This window comes from Sturnira hondurensis, unplaced genomic scaffold (genome assembly GCF_014824575.4).
Source record: "Sturnira hondurensis isolate 20B ecotype Veracruz unplaced genomic scaffold, ASM1482457v3 Scaffold0010128, whole genome shotgun sequence".
Classification (NCBI taxonomy): domain Eukaryota; kingdom Metazoa; phylum Chordata; class Mammalia; order Chiroptera; family Phyllostomidae; genus Sturnira; species Sturnira hondurensis.
In genome coordinates, this window is record NW_028082759.1 from 27,252,243 (window position 1) to 27,271,439 (window position 19,197).

Genomic DNA, 19,197 nt, shown 5'->3' on the forward strand with positions numbered 1-19,197 from the left:
AGGCTGCCTATTAACTACTGAGTTATTTTATTATTTGGGAAGATAGGAAGAATAAGCTCATCTTCCATAGCAAAGTGCTGTGAATTTATAATCTGATTAAATGGGAATATTAAAAAACCGTAAATATAATATTTGGTCATTTTTTCCAATTAAACTATGAAAGCAAGGTTACAATTTTGCAAATTAATTATATTGTGCATGAAGATCTCTATACCTACCTTTCATGAGGTAGAACTATTTTCTCATACAGACTTCATAATTTGTATTGGTTTCTATTTTTGAACATATTAACCAGTTTTATTTTAGTGGTGTGTGCTTTATATGTAACCTGCTAAATGTGATTTTATTACTGTATACACAACTGAAACTCGTCCCTCAAATCAGACATTGTAATGCAAAAACTATGTTCTTGCTATTGGTTTCTGAATAAGTTCTATTTCTTGTTTGCTTCTGGATCCCTGATTCTGGAAGATGTTCTCTATAAGCAAAATGAGCGTGCATTTGTAGCAAGGGAAACTTTTGGGTCTTTTCAGTACAATCTTCCACGAGAGAGAAATACAACTCTATAAACCTTAAGACACTTCTTAATATTGTTGATTATCCAAGATAGTTTTGATCCCATTTACTTTGTATAATGAAGATAGTAGTACTGCAGAATGTATAAATGCCCCTATCCTGGGATGATAAGTGTTATAAAAATGAAAAATTGACTAAGCAATTATTATTAGAAAAACAAAGTATAAGCACAAGACGTAAAATTCAGTGGAAGCAACAATATAGGAGCTACTGAAGCAAATAAGAGTAATCGCCCATTTAATTTGATTCTTGTTTTCAGCACTGACCAATACTTGATGCACTGGAAATTAGACAACATTTATGAACTGACTCAGTTGTGCATTGTTACTTCTGGAAAAAATCCTTCCTGGTCCTTGCAGGTGATTAACTTACACCCCGAAGCATGAGATTTTATTATCTTTAAATCATTATGTGGGTTTACAAAGCCGCACATTTTATGTTAACAGTCAGAAAATGGTCCATCCCATTTCCAAATTTAGACTCAGTGTTTGTCTCCATGGCATCAATTCTATAAGTTACTTCATCCTGTAAAAAGAAATCATTGCTTTTGTCTTGAATTCACTACCCCTCAGTTGAACCGAGCACTGTGATTTTTTACCACTGGTTGGGGCAACAGAAGACTTTTGTAACTTAATTCAATGCTATCCTACACCGTACATTAACAAAAATCACTGCCGTTGTCCCTATAATTTTTAGCACAAGGTAGAAGCAAAATCTTCTAGCTGGTGAGTGACCTTAAAGTCATGAATCTGATGACCCTCGTTTAACAAACCAGAATGTGTTCCTGCAAACACTGTCCCCTCCAGGTCAGCACTTCTAAGACAGTGGGAGCTTCTCTCAGTCACACTGCGTTTACTTGGAATATCTGAGAACTTCTGTACTGGGTTTCTCTTCAGAGCCTGCGGAACACTGTGTCACATATCTTTAGACGATGCTTTGTCTTTTGATGGTGAATTTGATTTTTGGAAGCACCGAATAGTCACTGGAAGCCAAGTCTGTGGGTTATATCTGAGTGATGTTTGGGGAAAAGAATGAGGTGTGAAAACAATGTAACAAGATTGACTTTCTAAAGTGGCTCATAAACTTTTCTGACTGCAGTTCTAAAACAGGAGTTTCAAGAATCTTTTGAACTCGGGGAGCAATAACGAAATAAGTTCGCAGCCTCCCTAGGCGACCACTTTGAAGGCAACACTCATTTTGGGAATATAAATTCTGGTCTATGTGGTGAAATGAAACTAGTTCCAATTGCTTTAAAGTTATACATTGTTTTCAACATAATAATTTAGACCCATGTCTATGGAAAAACTATATATCCTTAAGCTTTACTTAATAGCCCAACCCAAAATGACATTAAATAGCATGTAAAACTGCTCCAGCCAAGAAGCTGGAGCCTTCATAATAGCATGCATTCTTGGCTGTCAGACTGACTATTCTTAGTCTCTCCCAACTAAAGATTCGTAAAGACTATTTCAATTAAGAAACCTGTGTAGATGAGTTTTTAAAATAGCTAGATCATTTCTTATCCTTATAAAAGAATTTATCTTGAAACAGATTTTTATTTTAATGTCACGTAAAAAACTTCTTTATATGAAAGCACATATGTCTTCTTTATATGAAGACACATTGAAAATAGGAGCCAGCTAAATTTTCAATCATGCACAAACTTGTCCTAGTTTTTTGCACATTTACCCATGACATTAAATTAAAATTATAACAACAATAATAAAATAGCTGGTATTTATTGTTTCCTGTAGGATCTCAAATCATGCAGCTTATGCTGAGTTTCCTATTTTACCCTCACAGAAACCCTATGATGCAGGCCCTGTTATCTTCTCTATTTAACGCATGAGTCAGAGACTTAGATAGAGCTGAATGAGTTGCATGCAGACAGGCCGTTAGGCCGTGGGAAACCTGGAATCTGAACCCAGATCCAGCTGCCCCCAGGCCCTCTGGCGGCTCTCTCCGCGTGACATCAGTGGCAGTGCAGAGGTCCTCTGTAGCGTCCCCTGAGGCCTTTATGGAAGCACAGAGGGTGAAGATACCTTAGAGCTCTACAATCCTTAGGTATAACCCGTTGTTTCCTGGTTTTAAATCTCTGTATAAAAAACTGTTTACCCAAATAATTCAAGAGTTTAGTCGTGCCCTTTGTTCAGACTGCATTCCTTTGGTTTGAAATGGCCTCTGTTTTCTTATTCTGGCGTGGGAGAAAACGGAGCACCAGTCACCACTGTCCTATGTCTGACGCCCGTCGTGGGCGTGCATGTGCCTACGTCTTGCTTTCTCTTCTTAGCTACTGCTTTCTGCCCTTCACCTTTCAGCCACTTACATTTTTTAACTTTTATTTTTCAATTACCATTACCATTCAATATGGTATTAGTTTCATGTGCACAACGAAACAATTAGACATTTACATACCTTACAAAGTGGTCATCCTGGGAAGTCTAGTACACACCCGGCACTGTACATGGTTATTACAATGTTATTTGTACTTTATATCCTCGTGACTATTTTTATAACTGGCAACTTGTACTTTGCAATCCTTTCACCTTTTCACTTATCGCCTAACTCTCCTCCCATCTGACCACCATCAATTTGTTCTTTGTCTCCTAGAATTTGTTTTTGTTTTGTTTCTCTCCTCATTTTGTCTTTTAGATTCCACGTGTAAGTGAAATTGCATGGTATTTGTCTTTCACTGCCTGACTTATTTCATTTAGCATAATTTCAGTTGCTTTTATGACATTTTCTTCTGAAATCTCTCCAATCTCCCTATTTAAATTAGAGAGCCTCCAGTTGAATAAATTATTCCAGGGTCTGACAGCTGTTGTGTTTCCATACTCTGTACTTCTGTTCACGTGTCCAGCACTGAAGTGTCTGCACAGCAGAGCATGGCCCGTGGCTGGGTGGTGACCAGGTGAGGCCCTGGCACACATGGAAGATCATGGTGCAGAGTGATGCTCTTTGGACCTTCCGCAGGCCTCAGTTTTCTCTGAGGGTCTCTGGCACACCTCTGGTGGTGGCAATCGGGAGTGAAAGCGGGCAACTTTCTACCCCCAGCCTCATTTAAGCCAAGGAAGATTTACTCATAGCTATCTAATATGTAAGAGCCGGCACAGGATTTTACCGGAGCTAACAAAAAGTCATAGGTCTAAAGATATAAATATTTGACAATCACTCCGGGTAGAGAAAACCTATAAGCTTTAGAATAAGACAGTAAGGAGGCTGGGTCCTCAGTCAGCCACTATCAACCTTTCCTCACTGCGGGCAAGTCATTTAATCTGCCTGCCTAGGGACTCTCTAGAAAATGGGTCTAAATTTTACTTTGTCGGGTTATTGTGATGATTAGTAGAGATACACATATTTCTAGCACTATGTGTGACTCGTAGAAGCTACTTAATAACAAGACATTATTTGTATTTGTGTTATTATTGGAAAAAGTTCAGTGTCCTTCTGGAAATATTCAGTATTATCATTTTAAAGTATGACAGAATATTCATTTATTATGACAGAGCTTTTCTTAGTTTTGGTCAATTTCTATTTTATTTAGGCCAGGAGCCATGTTAATTAATTTGTTGGATTAGTAGTACATAGCAGATTTAAACTAAAACATAACATGAGCTACTGAGAGGAGACAGGCATTGTTAATCTTGTGACTCAATTTCATGGGTGGAGCCAGCGTTCTCGGGCTGTTTCTATTTTTGATTATGTTCCGTAAGAAGCAGCTAATTTTAGACTGTAGTTTCAAACCTTTCAAGTATCATGAAGCATTTTCCTTTGATGAGCTGTAGTCGTCTTTGTGCTCTCAGCACCTAGCCCTGCGCCTGACATGAAGCAGGTGCCGTGCAGCCCTGGGCGGATGCAGAGTGTGGCCTGGACTGGAAGCTACACCAAGCAGCAGACTTGACTTGGCTGCGGATTCGTGAGGGGAAGAGCTATTGGCCTAGGAAAGTGAAGTCTCGTTGGGTGAGACGAATGCATTACATGGAAAGTAGGGACCCAAATATGTAGCTCTGGAGGAGTAAAGCAAGAACTTAGGAAAATAGACATGATGCTCTCTGGCTAATAGAGTATTTCACCGACAAGAGAGAGCCTACGCTCTGCTGTGACTTGTAGGACACAGGGTGTTCGGGAAGCAGGTCAAGCACACTGTCCAGAGCAGCAAGGCCCAGCACAAGGATAGCTCGACGCTGTCCTTGGGCCCTGGATCCTGTGCGATAATTTCCCTCTTTAGTGAAATGCGGATAATCAAGCCACCTTAGAGGGGTAAGGTGGGGGACTGAGGAAGCTCATTCACATAAAGCGATCTCTTAAAAATATAAATTAGATCCTGCCATTCGCTACTGACACCAAGTCAGTGGCTTCCCCGTGTACTGAATAAACCCAGTTCTTTCCAGTGTCCTGCAAGGCCTTCCCAAACTGGCCCCTGCCCACCTTCCCAGCTGCTCTTCAAATCACACGTCCTCTGTCACTCAGCTCCAGCCACACTACCTCTCAAGTCCAGGAGACACTTTTGTCCCCAAGTCTTTGCTCCTGCCGCAGGGCTCTCCCTCAGCAACGTCTGGGTCTGCAGGGCCCAGGCTTCCTTTGACTCTCAACTCCAATGTCACCTCTTCAAAGAGGACTTCACAGTCCACCCTATTAGATCCCTTGCTTTACTTCCTTCAGAATGTTTAGATTCTCTGAGATCTTGGTCATTTATTAGTTTATGTTTCCACTATTGTTCTCCCAGATGAAAGAGAAAACTCCCTAAGCACAGTGGATGCGGCTGCCTGTTTTCCACCATGTCCTGAGCCTGGCACAGTGCTTGGCATAGACCACGTACCCAGGGGGATCTGCCAAGCGGATGCATGATTGAATGAATGGGACAAAGTGGAGCTCGGCTGCTGCACTGTGCTTACCTGAAATCGTAGTGATCAGTAGCATGGGGCATTTATGACTGCCCCTTTAGCTCTCTCAGAATAAGGAAATAATTTATAACATACTTAAAAAATTACAACATGGAAAAATATATTCATAAATTTAAATTGTTATTTGTTACAACTTGAAATAAAAATGGTTTATTTTGATTTTACTTATATGTGGAATCTAAAAAAAAAAACCCAAGTGAATAAATAAAACACAACAGACCCATACAGAGACCCAGAGAACAACCCGATGGTTGCCAGAGGAGAGGGGTGTGGGGCCTGGGTGAACATACATACATACGTACGTACATATATACATACATACATAAACAAACCAAGTACTGTACTTATCAGAACAGTCCCACAAGAAGAAAACATAACACGGTAAAGAAATGGGTTTTTACATGTTTCCGTCTGCAATGGGAGGGTAGGCTGGACATTTTTCTGTATGTGCCTGCAGGGTTATAATGTAAATATCTGTTCACACAGAACATCGGAGGGTCCTTTTTTTCTAACCTGGACAGGGTGTTTGTAACTTTCTTTCAATTTGGATACACACAATACATAGTTGTACATAAATAGACATTCAACAGTTCCAGCAAAATTCCTACTGCCAAAGAGAAGAAAAACATCAGAGTAAGCTGTAAAAAAAAAGTGCTTGGTTTTTAAAATATAGAAATGGCAATTCGCAGCATTTATACAAATTGCCGTATCCTGAGGGTTGCAACTCTGAGAGTGAATTGTAAGAAAAGTTGCAGCTAAGAGCATATCTGAGGACACTTGTTTTGAAAGTAAAGGCTTAGTCAGTATTATAGCATTCCAGCAATCTGCATATCATTTACCAGTGTGCTTTGTATTGGAACTGAGATTTTTGTATTGATTTTCTTGGATAACATGCTTTGACTAACACTATTTAAAATGCTCAAAAATAAATTTATCTTGCTTAAAATCTTACTTCACTTTTTAAAAATCCCCCTTACACTTTGGGCGTATCAGCCTGAATAATATCAGTATGAGTATTTAACCCAATGGCTGGATGGCTCTAATATATTTTTGCTATACTTTTACACACATTCTGTGAATTCTATAAATACACAGAAATGTGAGATTGGATCAGCAGAAAATACATATAGCTTCAAAAAAGTTAGAAATTAGAAAGTATGAGATCCATAGTGAGAGAGTATGGGGGACTAGAAATTTTAAGGTTAAGTAATAAATATTAAGTTTTTCCACAATGTCATGCCTTTGAAGTGGAATATAAGTTGCGTTAGGCTACTGGCACACTGAAATGTCTTACGTATATATATCTGTGCTCTTTTCTGTTCTGCACCAGTACAATCAGTATATGTTTTCCCCTTCAAAAACCTACATTATGGAATTACTTTGCAGTTGTCAGAAGGGGCATGGGTATTTGTGGATCACAGAGAAAGTATTCTTCGTGGGTGAATGGAATGAAGCCCAGAGCCCCAGGACACACTGAGCCAAGAAACAGCCCAATTTGGACTTGAGATGACATACTATCAAGCCTCTATAAATACAGCCCTGTCTCTCTGAGGTTACCTCCCTGAGAAATCTAAAAAGGGAACTATATCTTTAATAACCTGAGACCAAACAGTCAACTCTTGACTATTTTTAACAGAAAGAACTAGTGTTTCAGACATTTTATATTTGACTTCAGTAAAATATATTGTTTAAAAATGTACTGATTTTTAGAGAGAGAGAAAGGGAGACAGAGAAACCGAAACATTAATGTGGGAAAGAAACATTGATTGGTTACCTCCCACACGTGTCCCAACTGGGATCAAACCCACAACCCAGGTATGTGCCCTGACTGGAATCAAACATGCAGCATTTTGGTGTATGAGAGGACGCTCCTAACAACTGATCCGCACCATATTTTAATGCATAAAGTATTTTTAAGTGGCATTTTCACTTTCAAATGAAATAGTGCAGCTTTCTTAGGGTGCGGGGGGTACGCGTGCATCCTAATGGTGTTGTAATGAGGCCAGGATTTGACCGCTAGCATCTCCAAAGCAATGAAGGGCGATGAAGGAGCAGGCAGTTTAGGATAAAGAGGAAGAGAAAGTTGGCTGAGGACTAAGAACGTGTTGTGATTAATCCACAGGTGGCAACTATTCCACAGAAGGCCCAGAGGATGCTGCCCTTGTCTTTTAAGTATGAACAAATATTTCCATAACATATAACTAACTACATTGCTTGGTTTAGGATTCACTTTTTTTTCAACAAAGAAGGTTGTGCAGAAATACTAAAGCGATCTTCTATGCTTTCAAACGACCACCACTGTTTGCAAGAAGATGCCTACAGTCTGACAATACTGTACAATTGAGTGTTACCTTGGATACAAGGCTGGCTCTGTATGCTGCTAGTTGCTTCAGGTACTCTTTCTTTGCAGCCTCGGTTTTCTTTTTATAGACCTGGAACAACGACAAAGAGATTTAAATTAGAAACTGCATCTGCTTTTGTTTCCAGCTCAGTACAGTGCAGAATGACAACTGTACACACAGAAACACACAATTACGTTATGTAATAATGTATACTTGCCCAAAGACTGAATTCTCTTACTGGAACAGACTTTTAAGAAGCATGGCAATAGGCTAGATAAGAAGATTAACAATAATAACATTTTCCGTTTTATGTAAAGCACATGAAAAGATTCATCTGGTCGACTCTGTGACTGGAAGTAGTTGGCTTAGAAAGGCATTATTGGCAAAGACTCCCAGGAAAACACATGTGAGCAAAGAATACATTCATAAGATGAGCAGAGAAGTCTACAGTGCATTCAAATCCTGATACAGACGTTCCATGTAAATGTAAAAACAAGGACAGTGTTCAAAGATAGCCAAAGATGTTCAGCAAGTAAATCAAGGGAACGGTTTTGGAGTTGTGATTTGGTAGGTTCATCACTATTTTAAGATGCTGAGCCTTAAAGTTCGATTTCAAAGACTCAGAACTTGGCCATGGCAGTGGGACACACTTAGGGGTGGACGGGGCCCCAGCGGCTGCGTGCACGCCCGGCCGCACAGCCTGCCCCGGTTGGGTCCTGTCCCGCAGAAACAGCGGACGACCCGGATCTGTGGGCTCCGCATTGTGGAACGGTAAAAATGGTCAGAAATGAATTTCGGTAGCCAGAAGTTTTCATTTTTCAGTGGGAATTACCTGAACATTTAAGGGAAATCATCCTAAATTGACCAAAAGCACTAAAAAATGACTTGTTGCTATGCTAAAGGTCCCATCACCAAGTTGAACAGGAAGGAGTGGTCAGAGGCGAAACGCACGGACTGGTTGAGGGAGCAACGTGGCTGTCCGCTACCACTGTGCTGACTCTTTCAACCCTTCAGTTTGTCTCTTTTTTCCCACAATCTCTTGAAATCAGCCTTAAACAACAAAATATTTTCCATCTTTTACTGCGTACATAGAAGTGTATTTTTATCAACAGCTATTTTAAATTTGCCACATCTTGAATTTTACAGCAGGAACGAGGTGTGGCTAGTATTTTGTAATGCTGACCTAAAAAACACACAGATGAAGTCCCGAAACATGGCTTTGGAATCAGAGTAATTAAATATAAATTATGTCTAAAGACCTGCCAAAGTCGGCCACGGAGGTCAATTTATGGCTTTTAATGCCAAAGGGGTTCTGCTGAGCCCAGTCCCCAACTGTGAAATGCAAGATGAGAGAAATATTATTTACTCACGAATATTTTAATTAAGCAGTATGTTTTACTTAAGGTAAACAAATGACTGACCTTGTCAGCAGAGTGACAAAGGGCCCTATAAAATACATGTGCGAATCATTCTGTTCTTTTAGGGAGGTCTTCAGGCTAGACTTTTATACTTGGCATTTTGATACAATGAAAGGTGATCATAATAAAGCAATTGAGAATTCATACAATATTATCGTATAATCATTGTTCCATCTTTACTAAATATCAAACTCAAGAGACTTAAAAGTTTTACTTTTTAAATAAAGAACAGTAAGTCCTTTGGTTTCGATACAAGAGTATTCTAAATTTACTGAGCTAATTACAGGAAGTCGAATGTAGATACTTTTTTGGAAATTTGGATGTAAAAACAGATCAGTGCTAAGGTACAGCAAATGCCTTTGAATGGTGTGCCCCATGCATATTACAGGCCCTGGTTCAGCCACAATCAGAGAAACAAAGCTTTCCTGTTTTTTATGTTTTTTTTTTCAACCTTGAGAGACGGATTGCTGTTTCTAGTTTTTCCCTCAACCATCTCCTCCAAGACATAACTTATGATTAATGAATTTAAACTGACATTATTTACATTTACTTTTAATACCTTAAAGATATTTGTAGAGGATTTTTCTCCCACACAGGCTTTTAAAACAAATGCTTAGTAAATATTGCATATTTTTTATGGTAATACACATTTGCATGCTCAAAGCACTTATATCATGTTTTTATCAATATGCCACTCTAACCGACTCCCAGGTAGCTAACTGGGGTTCGCCGAACTTCCAAAGGCAAATCTAATGTGCTTTGGTCCATGGCATTGCCCAACCATCATTTTCTTAGTAGCAGCGTAAGCGGCAGTATTGCCAGATGGCCTGATTGTAGCATCTATCACCTTTTTGCATTTGGTATCTACTGAAAGAGCAACAGTGTGACCGGAGCTATCCCTTTGTTGGGCTCCCAGTAGCCAACATCGCACAAAGTGTTAACTCTCCTAAAACTTGTCGATTAACCACCACAGGAGAAAGGTGGCTAACAATGAATTTCAGGCTGAATATGCCCCCTGGTTTCACTTGGGGATCAATGTCGTTAGGGGATGCCTGACTAGCATTCAGAGTGCCCTGTTTTCTACAAATGGCTCCCTATTGGCTATTGACAATTAGCTACGTGGGATCATTGCACAAGTGCCTAAATACCACTTTAGAAAAGAGTAAACTCATCATGTCACATTATATGGATTGATGGATTCGCTCTTTCCTGAACAGCTGCAGATGTTCGCAGGGAGGATTCAAAGGGCAGTGATTTCCAGAGGTATATTTCTGTCATTGTGTTTAAAGGGGAGCGGCCCAGATCAGGATTACAATCTGAGTCAACTTTCTTCATCAGTGGTGTGGACCCTCCGCCTTTGAGGACTATCTAATGGTTCCAGTGTTAGACACTGCTCTGTCTTTCTGACGAGCCCTTCTAATGTTTTACAAAGATGCTTTTTCAATTCTTTCTTTGCTGGAAATGTCTGAAGAAAGATCTCAAATGTATGAGAGAATGATAAAAATACCTACATATTCAACATGTAGGTGAGGTGGGGGAAACTCTTACTTTAGAACAGGTATGTAAAAGTCATCAGTAAAACGATCCTCAAAACCGTTTCAAAGCCTCTGTTCACGGGCAGAGAAAGTCTGCTCACAGAAACCAACAGCGAGGCCGACTGCCCTTGGCAATGAGCAGCCCGCTGCAGTGATCGAACCTTCTAACCTAGGAGGATGGGTCTGATTTATGTCAAAGTTAAGTTTGGGAAAGAAACAGTCGCTCTCTCTCAGGGAAAGACAAATATTTTAAAGTTATGTGATTCATACAGTAAATATTAGTACTCCGTTGAGCTACAAAATGGCTTCCAAATGGTCTACAGCTGTTTGAAATAAAGTGCAAAGTTGGCCAGATGGGGATTTAAAAATCATAATACATCATTTATCATTTTTCCCTAGCTCATCCAAACACTTTTGAATTCATCCTGTCCTTAGTTATGTGCTGTGGTTTGTTACTCTAAGAAAGCTACCATACCCTATCTAAGGATTGCATCTCAGTAGTTAAACTAAAACATACGTCGATAGACATCAAATAGAAATGCTATAGAATCCATATCCTGTTCATGTAATCGACTGATTCACTGAATCATTTTTGAAATGCTCTAAATACCAGCAGTACACATGTTTTTACAGGCTAATTACCCCTAAATGAAACCAGCAGTTCAATATCGGTGACTATAATAAACTCAAATAGAAAAAATTCTAATACAACCTGTCATTTTGCTCTTTTACTTTCTGCTCTTTGCCCAAACAATCCATTCAACTCATACAAAAAAAAAAAAAAAGCAAACTCTTATAAATACCATTTAATTCCTTCTTCCTTCCTTCTTTTCTGCTCAGGCACCTAGTTAATCTCTAGTCATAGTTTATTTCAACCAAGCCTTTACAGTAACAATAAGAAAAAAATATATAATTCTTCCAATGTTGTATTCTATTCAAACCCTAAAAAATATTAAAAGGCATTTTTTGAGGTTGACTTCAAATGCAGTTTTATTCCCCCACTACAAGTTCATATTTATAGAAAATGCTTGGAAATACAGTTATATATTAGAAATAATAATTTAACCACAGTGTTCTGCCATATCCTTTAGAAATTAATGTGTGCAGCTTCTCTCAATGCTATTATTATTTAGGACAGTTAAAAAAAGCTCATCTGTATTTTATATAGAACTCAGTCCTCCAATGCAGTTAAATTTCCATCTTGTGTAACTTGCTCAGCATTTTCTTAAGCATTCCAGAACTCAAAGAACTTTAAAGAGTAGCATTCAGAGGCCTGAAAATATTATACAACATGAGAAAATGTTGCTATCAGTTCTTGGAACACCTGAACATCGGATCTAGAAGCTCTACCTAATAATGGTGTGGACTGTTTCTGGAATGGTAGGCATCAGAAGCAAGCCCCTTTTCCAGGAAAAAAAAAAGGTTACAAAATATATCTGTTCATTTATTGGATGCGGATGACTGCGGCAAGTATAATGCCATTCGGCTTCATGTAACAATATACTGAGTGTCTCACAGATGCCTGCTGTGGTGTGAGGCCCTGGAACTGCAGGCTGAAATATGCCCAGTTTGTATGTATTTTTCGTGTTAAGCACTTTATATACTTGTATATCGTCTTCGGTTCTTTCAACAAGAATGTTGCCATGGTTTTTTATCATTTCTGGTTTTACAGACAAGAAAACAGACTAGAACAGATAATCATTTTACCCAATACCTTACAGCAAGTATGGCAGATCCATAGCATGAATCAAAAAATTCCGCCTTTGTTTACTCAATGGCTCCTCCTAGCGGCACGAAAACTCCCGTGGTGCCTCTCTAGGACGCGGCATCTCAGGGGCCTGATCTCTCTCTCTCTTTTTTTTTGTTCCTACAGCTAAAGCCCCAGGACACAGGGTAGTGCTTGGTACATAGTAGATGCTCAGGAAAATTCATGATTGAGGGTAGAGTACTTAGTCTCAGCTTTTTCCTTCTGTTGAGTCAGTACAAGCACAAGGGCTCATCAAAAAGTACTAAACTGCATCTTCCACACCAACGGAAATAAAAATTTCGATATACAGATATACAACCCACCCACCACAAACATTTTTATCAGTAATACATAAAGTACCACCAACTTGAATGATTATTTTGTTAAATTCTGCCCCTGACAATGTCATGGAAACTTCCAAGTGAAATGTTTGTTCCCTATATAGGAGCACAGGACATTTCTATATGTGTACATGTATGTTTATGCTCTATGCAAGAATCTCATTTATGTTCCAACCACTGTATGTACAGGAACACATACAGTAAACACTTAGCAGTAAACTATGCTCACCATTTCATGTAATTTCACTCTCGGCGTCAAATGTTTAAGAATGTTAGAATTTTCTTCTACAGTTCATAAAATGAACAATTATCTCACACATCCTTTATTCCTAGTTTAAAAAAAAGTTTGGGAAAATGCATAAGGAAATGGCCAAGGTAAACATGTGTGAAAGACACATAGGGCAACAGGATTTAAGTTAACCTTATGTACTGTTGACATAAAATCCGAATTTTATTCTAAGATAAAGGGGAAAATAGGAAACCCTAGTGGCACTTATGGAGTGGGTGTTTGAGCACCAATGAGGAGTAAATGATTTGATGCCCTGGGCTCAGAGGATTTGTCAGCTGCCTCCTAAGTATAATTCTGGCTCTTCATATCCCTGCTGCTTCTAATTTAGCAGGACAGGCTCATAATTGAAGCAAATTAACTATTTACACTTGCCACTTGTACCAGGGGAAGAGGACACAGCAGCAGGAAAGAATGAGTAGGAAATTACATTCTTCCCACTCGTGTCAGATCTCCCCCTATATAAACACATTAACAGTAATTTCACGAGGCGTCAAACATAGGAATAAATAGTGAGGGATAAAATAATGAGGTGTTGCTATTGAGCTGAACTGCTATGGCGAATATCCTTGGGTATGAATTATGTATCTTGAAAGAAGGCATATGTTACAGTATTCAAACAGTTTTCTGCAAGTGCTCTCTGCTCATTAGGCCCTGGATCTCGAGGTATATCTACTCTCCTCTCCCATCCACGATACCACTAGCATTTACAGAAATATACTCTCTGGGCCCTGTGGGCTGTGGTTTCTCCTGACTACATCAAACTCTGAACAGGCCTTCCACTCCATTTTTAGCTTAACAGCATGTTTATTTAGCTCTTTGGCTGGAGCTTTAAAGCCATTTAATGTAATGTAAACAAGAACATTTTGTTTGTAATTTGCTAAACGTAGTACAGCCTGACTGTGTCTCCAATTAGGAACTTAAGGTTCATTTAGTCATTTACATCTGGTTCTGATTTAAGGTGACTTTCCTTTTCCACTTAAGAGTTGACTTTCTGTTGCAAAAAAAGACCCAAGAACCCTGTATAGCTGTTTGGACCAATCCCTTCTGCTTCGAAGCTGGACAGACTCTTTAGTTTAGGAGGGCTTGAATTGCTCTCTATTGTCACTGTAGACCCAGATCCTCGATTTCAATGACCAGAATCAGAGATTCCAGAAATAATGGAGATAAACGGGAAACGGAGCTGGAACCTCATAAAAAGAGATGTTGAGGACTGCTGAAACTCCAAGGAGTGCTAGTATGAAGGGTGTGATATTGTTACATTATTATTTTTCTCCTTCTGTAGGTTCCAGTCAGTGAAAGATAAGCGGCAAAGACCGACATCACAGCGGTACTTATGTTTTATTTCCCTTTCTCCATCTGGTGCCTTAAAACAACTTGGTATGCCTCTGAAATGGGCTCTCCATTGTCTTACTTTTCATTAGCATTTAAAACCTCCAGCTGGAATCTCAAACACAATTCTCTCCCAGGCCACATGCACCCCATCTTCCAAAGTGTTAAAACGGAGAGCGCTCTGATACGTGAAGTTGGTTCAGCGGCTCTGGTCGGAAGGAGTCTAAAGGGAGGTTTTGCGTTCCTGGGGGATCTTTATCACTTTTTTCAGCTTTGGATTTTTCTTCCTTGAGAGATTCTTCACCAAAACCAAAGTACGTATAGTGTGTCACTCACCATCGAGTCTGAAAATAAAGATCTGCCCTCTGCAGTGGCTCCTTATTCCCGCCTACACTCCACAACGAGGAAGCGTGTGATATAAACACATAGCAGCTCTATTAGTCGTGTTCCCTCCGCCGGGAAGAAAACAGTCAACTGCAATCTCACTAATAGCTGTTTTTCCTTAAATGTTGTAATTTTCTGAGCCCCTAATAAGTCGTCAATAATTTTGGCCATTTTTTTCCGTTCTGTGTTTATCTCTGTAGCTGTTCCTAATTGTGGGCTATCATGACAACAGGAATTCCGGGCAATTCTGGCTCCTGGAACCCGAGCCTTTTACTTGAATCAACTGCCTACACAATGGGACTGTTCTGAACATGCACGTTTGTCCTGACGTTTGAAGTTTAAGGGCCTGCCTCTTGTCTGCCCAAGCAACGTTGCTTTGAAAATACACAGCAGCATGTGTGCTCCCCCATTTGAATATTAAATGAGAGTAAAATAAAATTAACGTAAGTTTGAAACAGGGATATTACATTATGTTGGCACAATGAGTCAACATAAAGTGAAAGAACAGGTGGTAATACACCATAATAACACTTTGGGATATTTTGCTAAAATTCTCTTTATGTCCAAATGTGCGTTCTAGGCGGGCATGGGTGCTTTGCCGGCAGTTTTTGCAAACTGTTAGGGAAGGGCTGCCCCGTAGCAGCAGAGCAGCGGCCCATCAGGCGATGTGCCCCCCTTTGTAAGCACAGCATCTGATTTCTCTTACTGGACTCTCTCTCTGCTTGTCCCTGGGATGGGCCTGCATCCCAGGTGTGCCATAAACCACGCTTTACACTACCTGGTGAGTTATACAGGGCCAACTATTATTTAACTTCATCCTTTACATGTAAGACAAATTCTCCAGAAGACCCTCAACTATTTCAAAGGAATGACTTATTAAATTTGAAGTAAAAGTTAACTTATTACATTTGAAATAAGCCACTTATTAAATCTGAAATAAAATTCAGAGGGGGAAGGGGAAAACATTGTGTACACAATGAAAAAGCCTTAGATGTTGCATCCTAATTGGGATAACATCTCTACTAGAAAGTCTCAGCGCGAACCCTGAAAGGTGGAATTGAGAACGGGAATAATTGCCCTTTTTAACAAGACAGTAAAGAATAGTGACTCTCACAGTCCTTTGGTCTGTAAATATCTTATATGTCTAGGTAAAAAGAAAGTGAAATATTATCTTAATGTTCCCCACTTGGTATAATCAAAATAAAAGTCCTTATTGTAATAGAATTAGTGGTTAAACCCTACCTGTTTGTATTTGCTGCCTTGAGGAACTACTTAAGTCTTGTCATTAAGAACATAATTCCTTACATATCTAACCACTAGGCAGTGCACCTGAAACTAATATAATATGGAATGTCAACTGTCATTGAAAAATTAAGAAAAGGACATTTTTCTTTTCCACCAGAAGCATGGGTACAATGAACTGTACTGACTTTGTATACTGCTAATGTCAAGGACCAGCCAGGGGTTAGGAAGGCTGTTACAGGCCTCTGCCTTTTAAAACCCCTGGTCTTAAAACCACGTGAGTTCCTCTAGTGAAGGTGGGAAATGATTAAGAAAAGTCACCCTCTGGGGTCAGAAAGAACGATAAGGAGGAGTCAGATGGCTGGGAGTACAGCAAACTGAGGATCCTTGAAATAAAACTTTGATAAAGTAGAAGCTAAAAGACGACAAATGAGTCTTGGAGTGCTACTCCTCACTCAGTTGCTGAGTCAGGGAAAGTGGAATATTATCACTTCCCCTGATGGTAAGAGAGGCTGAGTCTCAGAGGGGAATGCATATCCTCTGACGAAGAGGAGCTGCCCACACTCTTTCGGGAGGGTAATCGCTTTTTGGAGGTCTCCTCTGCAAAACTGTGTCCCACAAAGCAAAAGAGTTGACATCTCTGAAGCCCATCCAAGAACACACACAGATATTCAAAGCAGAGAGAGGCGTGTCCTGGAGTGTGGTATCATGGGTAGAGGTCCGAGGCATTCCAATCACAACGTCCAGAAAACAGGGGTGGGGTTGGAATTCCTGGTCCATGTGCACTGAGCTTCTCCTTTAGCGATATTCTACTCAGTGGAGTCACGGGGCAGTTTTACCACGAATGGCCAACATCAGTTGGTAGCTACCCCTCAGCTTTGGGACTATGGGGGAAAATGGATCTCAGTTGGCATAGAAACCCATTCTAAAATTCTGAAACAAGTACAATATATTAGGTTTTCGACAGAATCACAAAACACAGCGTCATGCTCTCTTAATAGTTAAATGGGTATTTTAATTGATCGCACAGAGAAGGCTTCGGGGGTGTGTTCATTGAAAAGGGCATGAAAAATGTATAGAGATTTACTATTGTAAAATTTGGTTTTGGTTTACAGAAAAGGGAGGTTGGGAAAAGCGGGGAGGTAGGCTATGTTTTGCTAGCCACTGGTTTTACTATTACAACTATAATTGATTTTGAAGCATTTGTTAGAAAAGAACTGTAAGTTCAGTGATAAGTTCTAGTCACAGTAATTCAGTGTATCAGCTATATAATCTTATACAAATCATTCAACAGAATAGGGACTCTGTCTTGCTCCCTGCTATATCCCCCGTCTGTAGAACAGTGCCTGGGGCACACAGTAAATGCTCAGTAAATATCTTCGGAATGAATGAGTGAATGAATTTAACTATCTGGCCCCATTTCATAATCTGCAAAGTGTGGGTTAAAGTATCTACAAGTACTGAGCAGAAGCAATGAGATAAATCAAGAGAGAGTGTTCTTAAAAATATAAAACACTATATACATTACCGATGTAGATACATATCTACAATATATTGGTACTTCTGCATGTGTATAGGTTTGAGATTTTCTGTTTCTAATATCGTTCCTTGGACCTGATGAACAAAGGTAAATGTTTCTATCAGGACTGAAGTACAGAAGTAATACATTATTAATGCAATCCAGTGTTCTGTAACAGCTAAAGCTGCATTCACGTAATCCTTTCAATAACTATAATGATAAAGCTAATTTCTTCTTTGTGACAATGAAATTCCAGGTGGTGACAACGGCACTCTAACCCCTGGTTTAGAAATAAGTGATTGCTGTTGCTTGTTGAGGTGGGCTACATGACCTACTGAACATCCGCGCTCTCTTCATGATTCCCATCCTCCTTGAGCCCTTCTGGGCTGAGAGGCCAAGTGTCTCAGGTGGCCCTCCCTAAGCATGGTCCTCAGGCACATCACGGCAGTCCACCAGAGAAGAGAATAAACAGGCATCTGGTCCCGTTTAACACAGCACAGAAATAGGGTGTATGTGGGCTTAAGTAACATTCCTTGATAGTCCTTAGGGAATGGCCAAGGGCAGAAGCCATTAAACTTGAGGTTCACTTAGCAAAGAGGGTTCTGAGGGCAAGTAGTAAGTACTGAAGAGAGGTGAGGACAGTTTTCAAAATACTTTTAGTATTTTGTTAGGTTTTTATGATCACATTGGCAGCATTAAGGAATGATGTAATCCTGGCTGGGATATGTAAAAGTCCTTCCAAAAGTAACTACACTCTATAAACTTTGAAACAAAGGGCTAGCATGCTATTTATAGAGGAGCAATAAAGGAGTATACAGTTCTGTGGAAGACAAAGTTGCCTGCAGTCTGGTTCGGTTGGGGCGCAGTCCAGCCTTAGTTCTCATAGCTGAAGAACCCACCCCACATTCTCAGAAGCCATTTCTTTGGAGTGCATACACTTTCTCAAATCATGGTGATTCCCACTCTGTTTCACATCTTTTCTTACCTGCTTTTGCTCTTCACCTAAACCATCCCACATTGAAGCCACAATTTTGGAGACTTCACCAAAGGTTGCATTTGGATTTTGGCCCTTGATGGCGGCCTGAGTATCACGGAAAAACAACGCATAGGCAGACACAGGCTTCTGGGGCTCATTAGGATCCTTCTTCTTCTTCTTTTTGGGGGTTTTTGGTTTTTTCCCCATGTCAGAGGCAGGTCGCTTCTCTCCGCCATTGATCTGAAATAGAAGTAAAATTAAAATTATAAAGGAATTAAGAAAATTTGGGGACCAGCCATATTGTTGTTCTCCTTTGAGACTTACACAGATGTAGTCATCCATACACAGCTCACAGACATCACACATACACATCACACAGACATAGGCATTCCAAAGGAACACTTTGTTTTGTTGCTGTTGCTGTTTTTCAGGTAAAACTTTGTATTTCCCATAGTTTTCATGTTCATCCCTCTTCTGCCTAATTTCAGTAGCTTTAAAGTAATAACCCTGATTCTTTTTACAATATTATTATCTATTAAATACAATCCCTAAACTCTCTTTTTCTTTTTCTTGTTCAGGAAACTTAGTGATAAGT

At 39.7% G+C, this 19,197-nt stretch overlaps 1 protein-coding gene across 2 annotated transcripts in view; it reads right to left on the bottom strand.

The window, feature by feature from the left end:
* The window catches only part of TOX (thymocyte selection associated high mobility group box), a 310,124-nt gene that overhangs the window by 15,034 nt on the left and 275,893 nt on the right, over nucleotides 1-19,197 (bottom strand). For both annotated transcript variants that reach the window (XM_037058601.1, XM_037058602.1), the window contains exons 5-6: nucleotides 18,612-18,842; nucleotides 7,832-7,912 (exon numbers count right to left, since the gene is read on the bottom strand). In XM_037058601.1, the coding sequence (XP_036914496.1) occupies nucleotides 7,832-7,912; nucleotides 18,612-18,842 (312 nt within the window). The remainder of the gene's footprint in view (nucleotides 1-7,831; nucleotides 7,913-18,611; nucleotides 18,843-19,197) is intronic.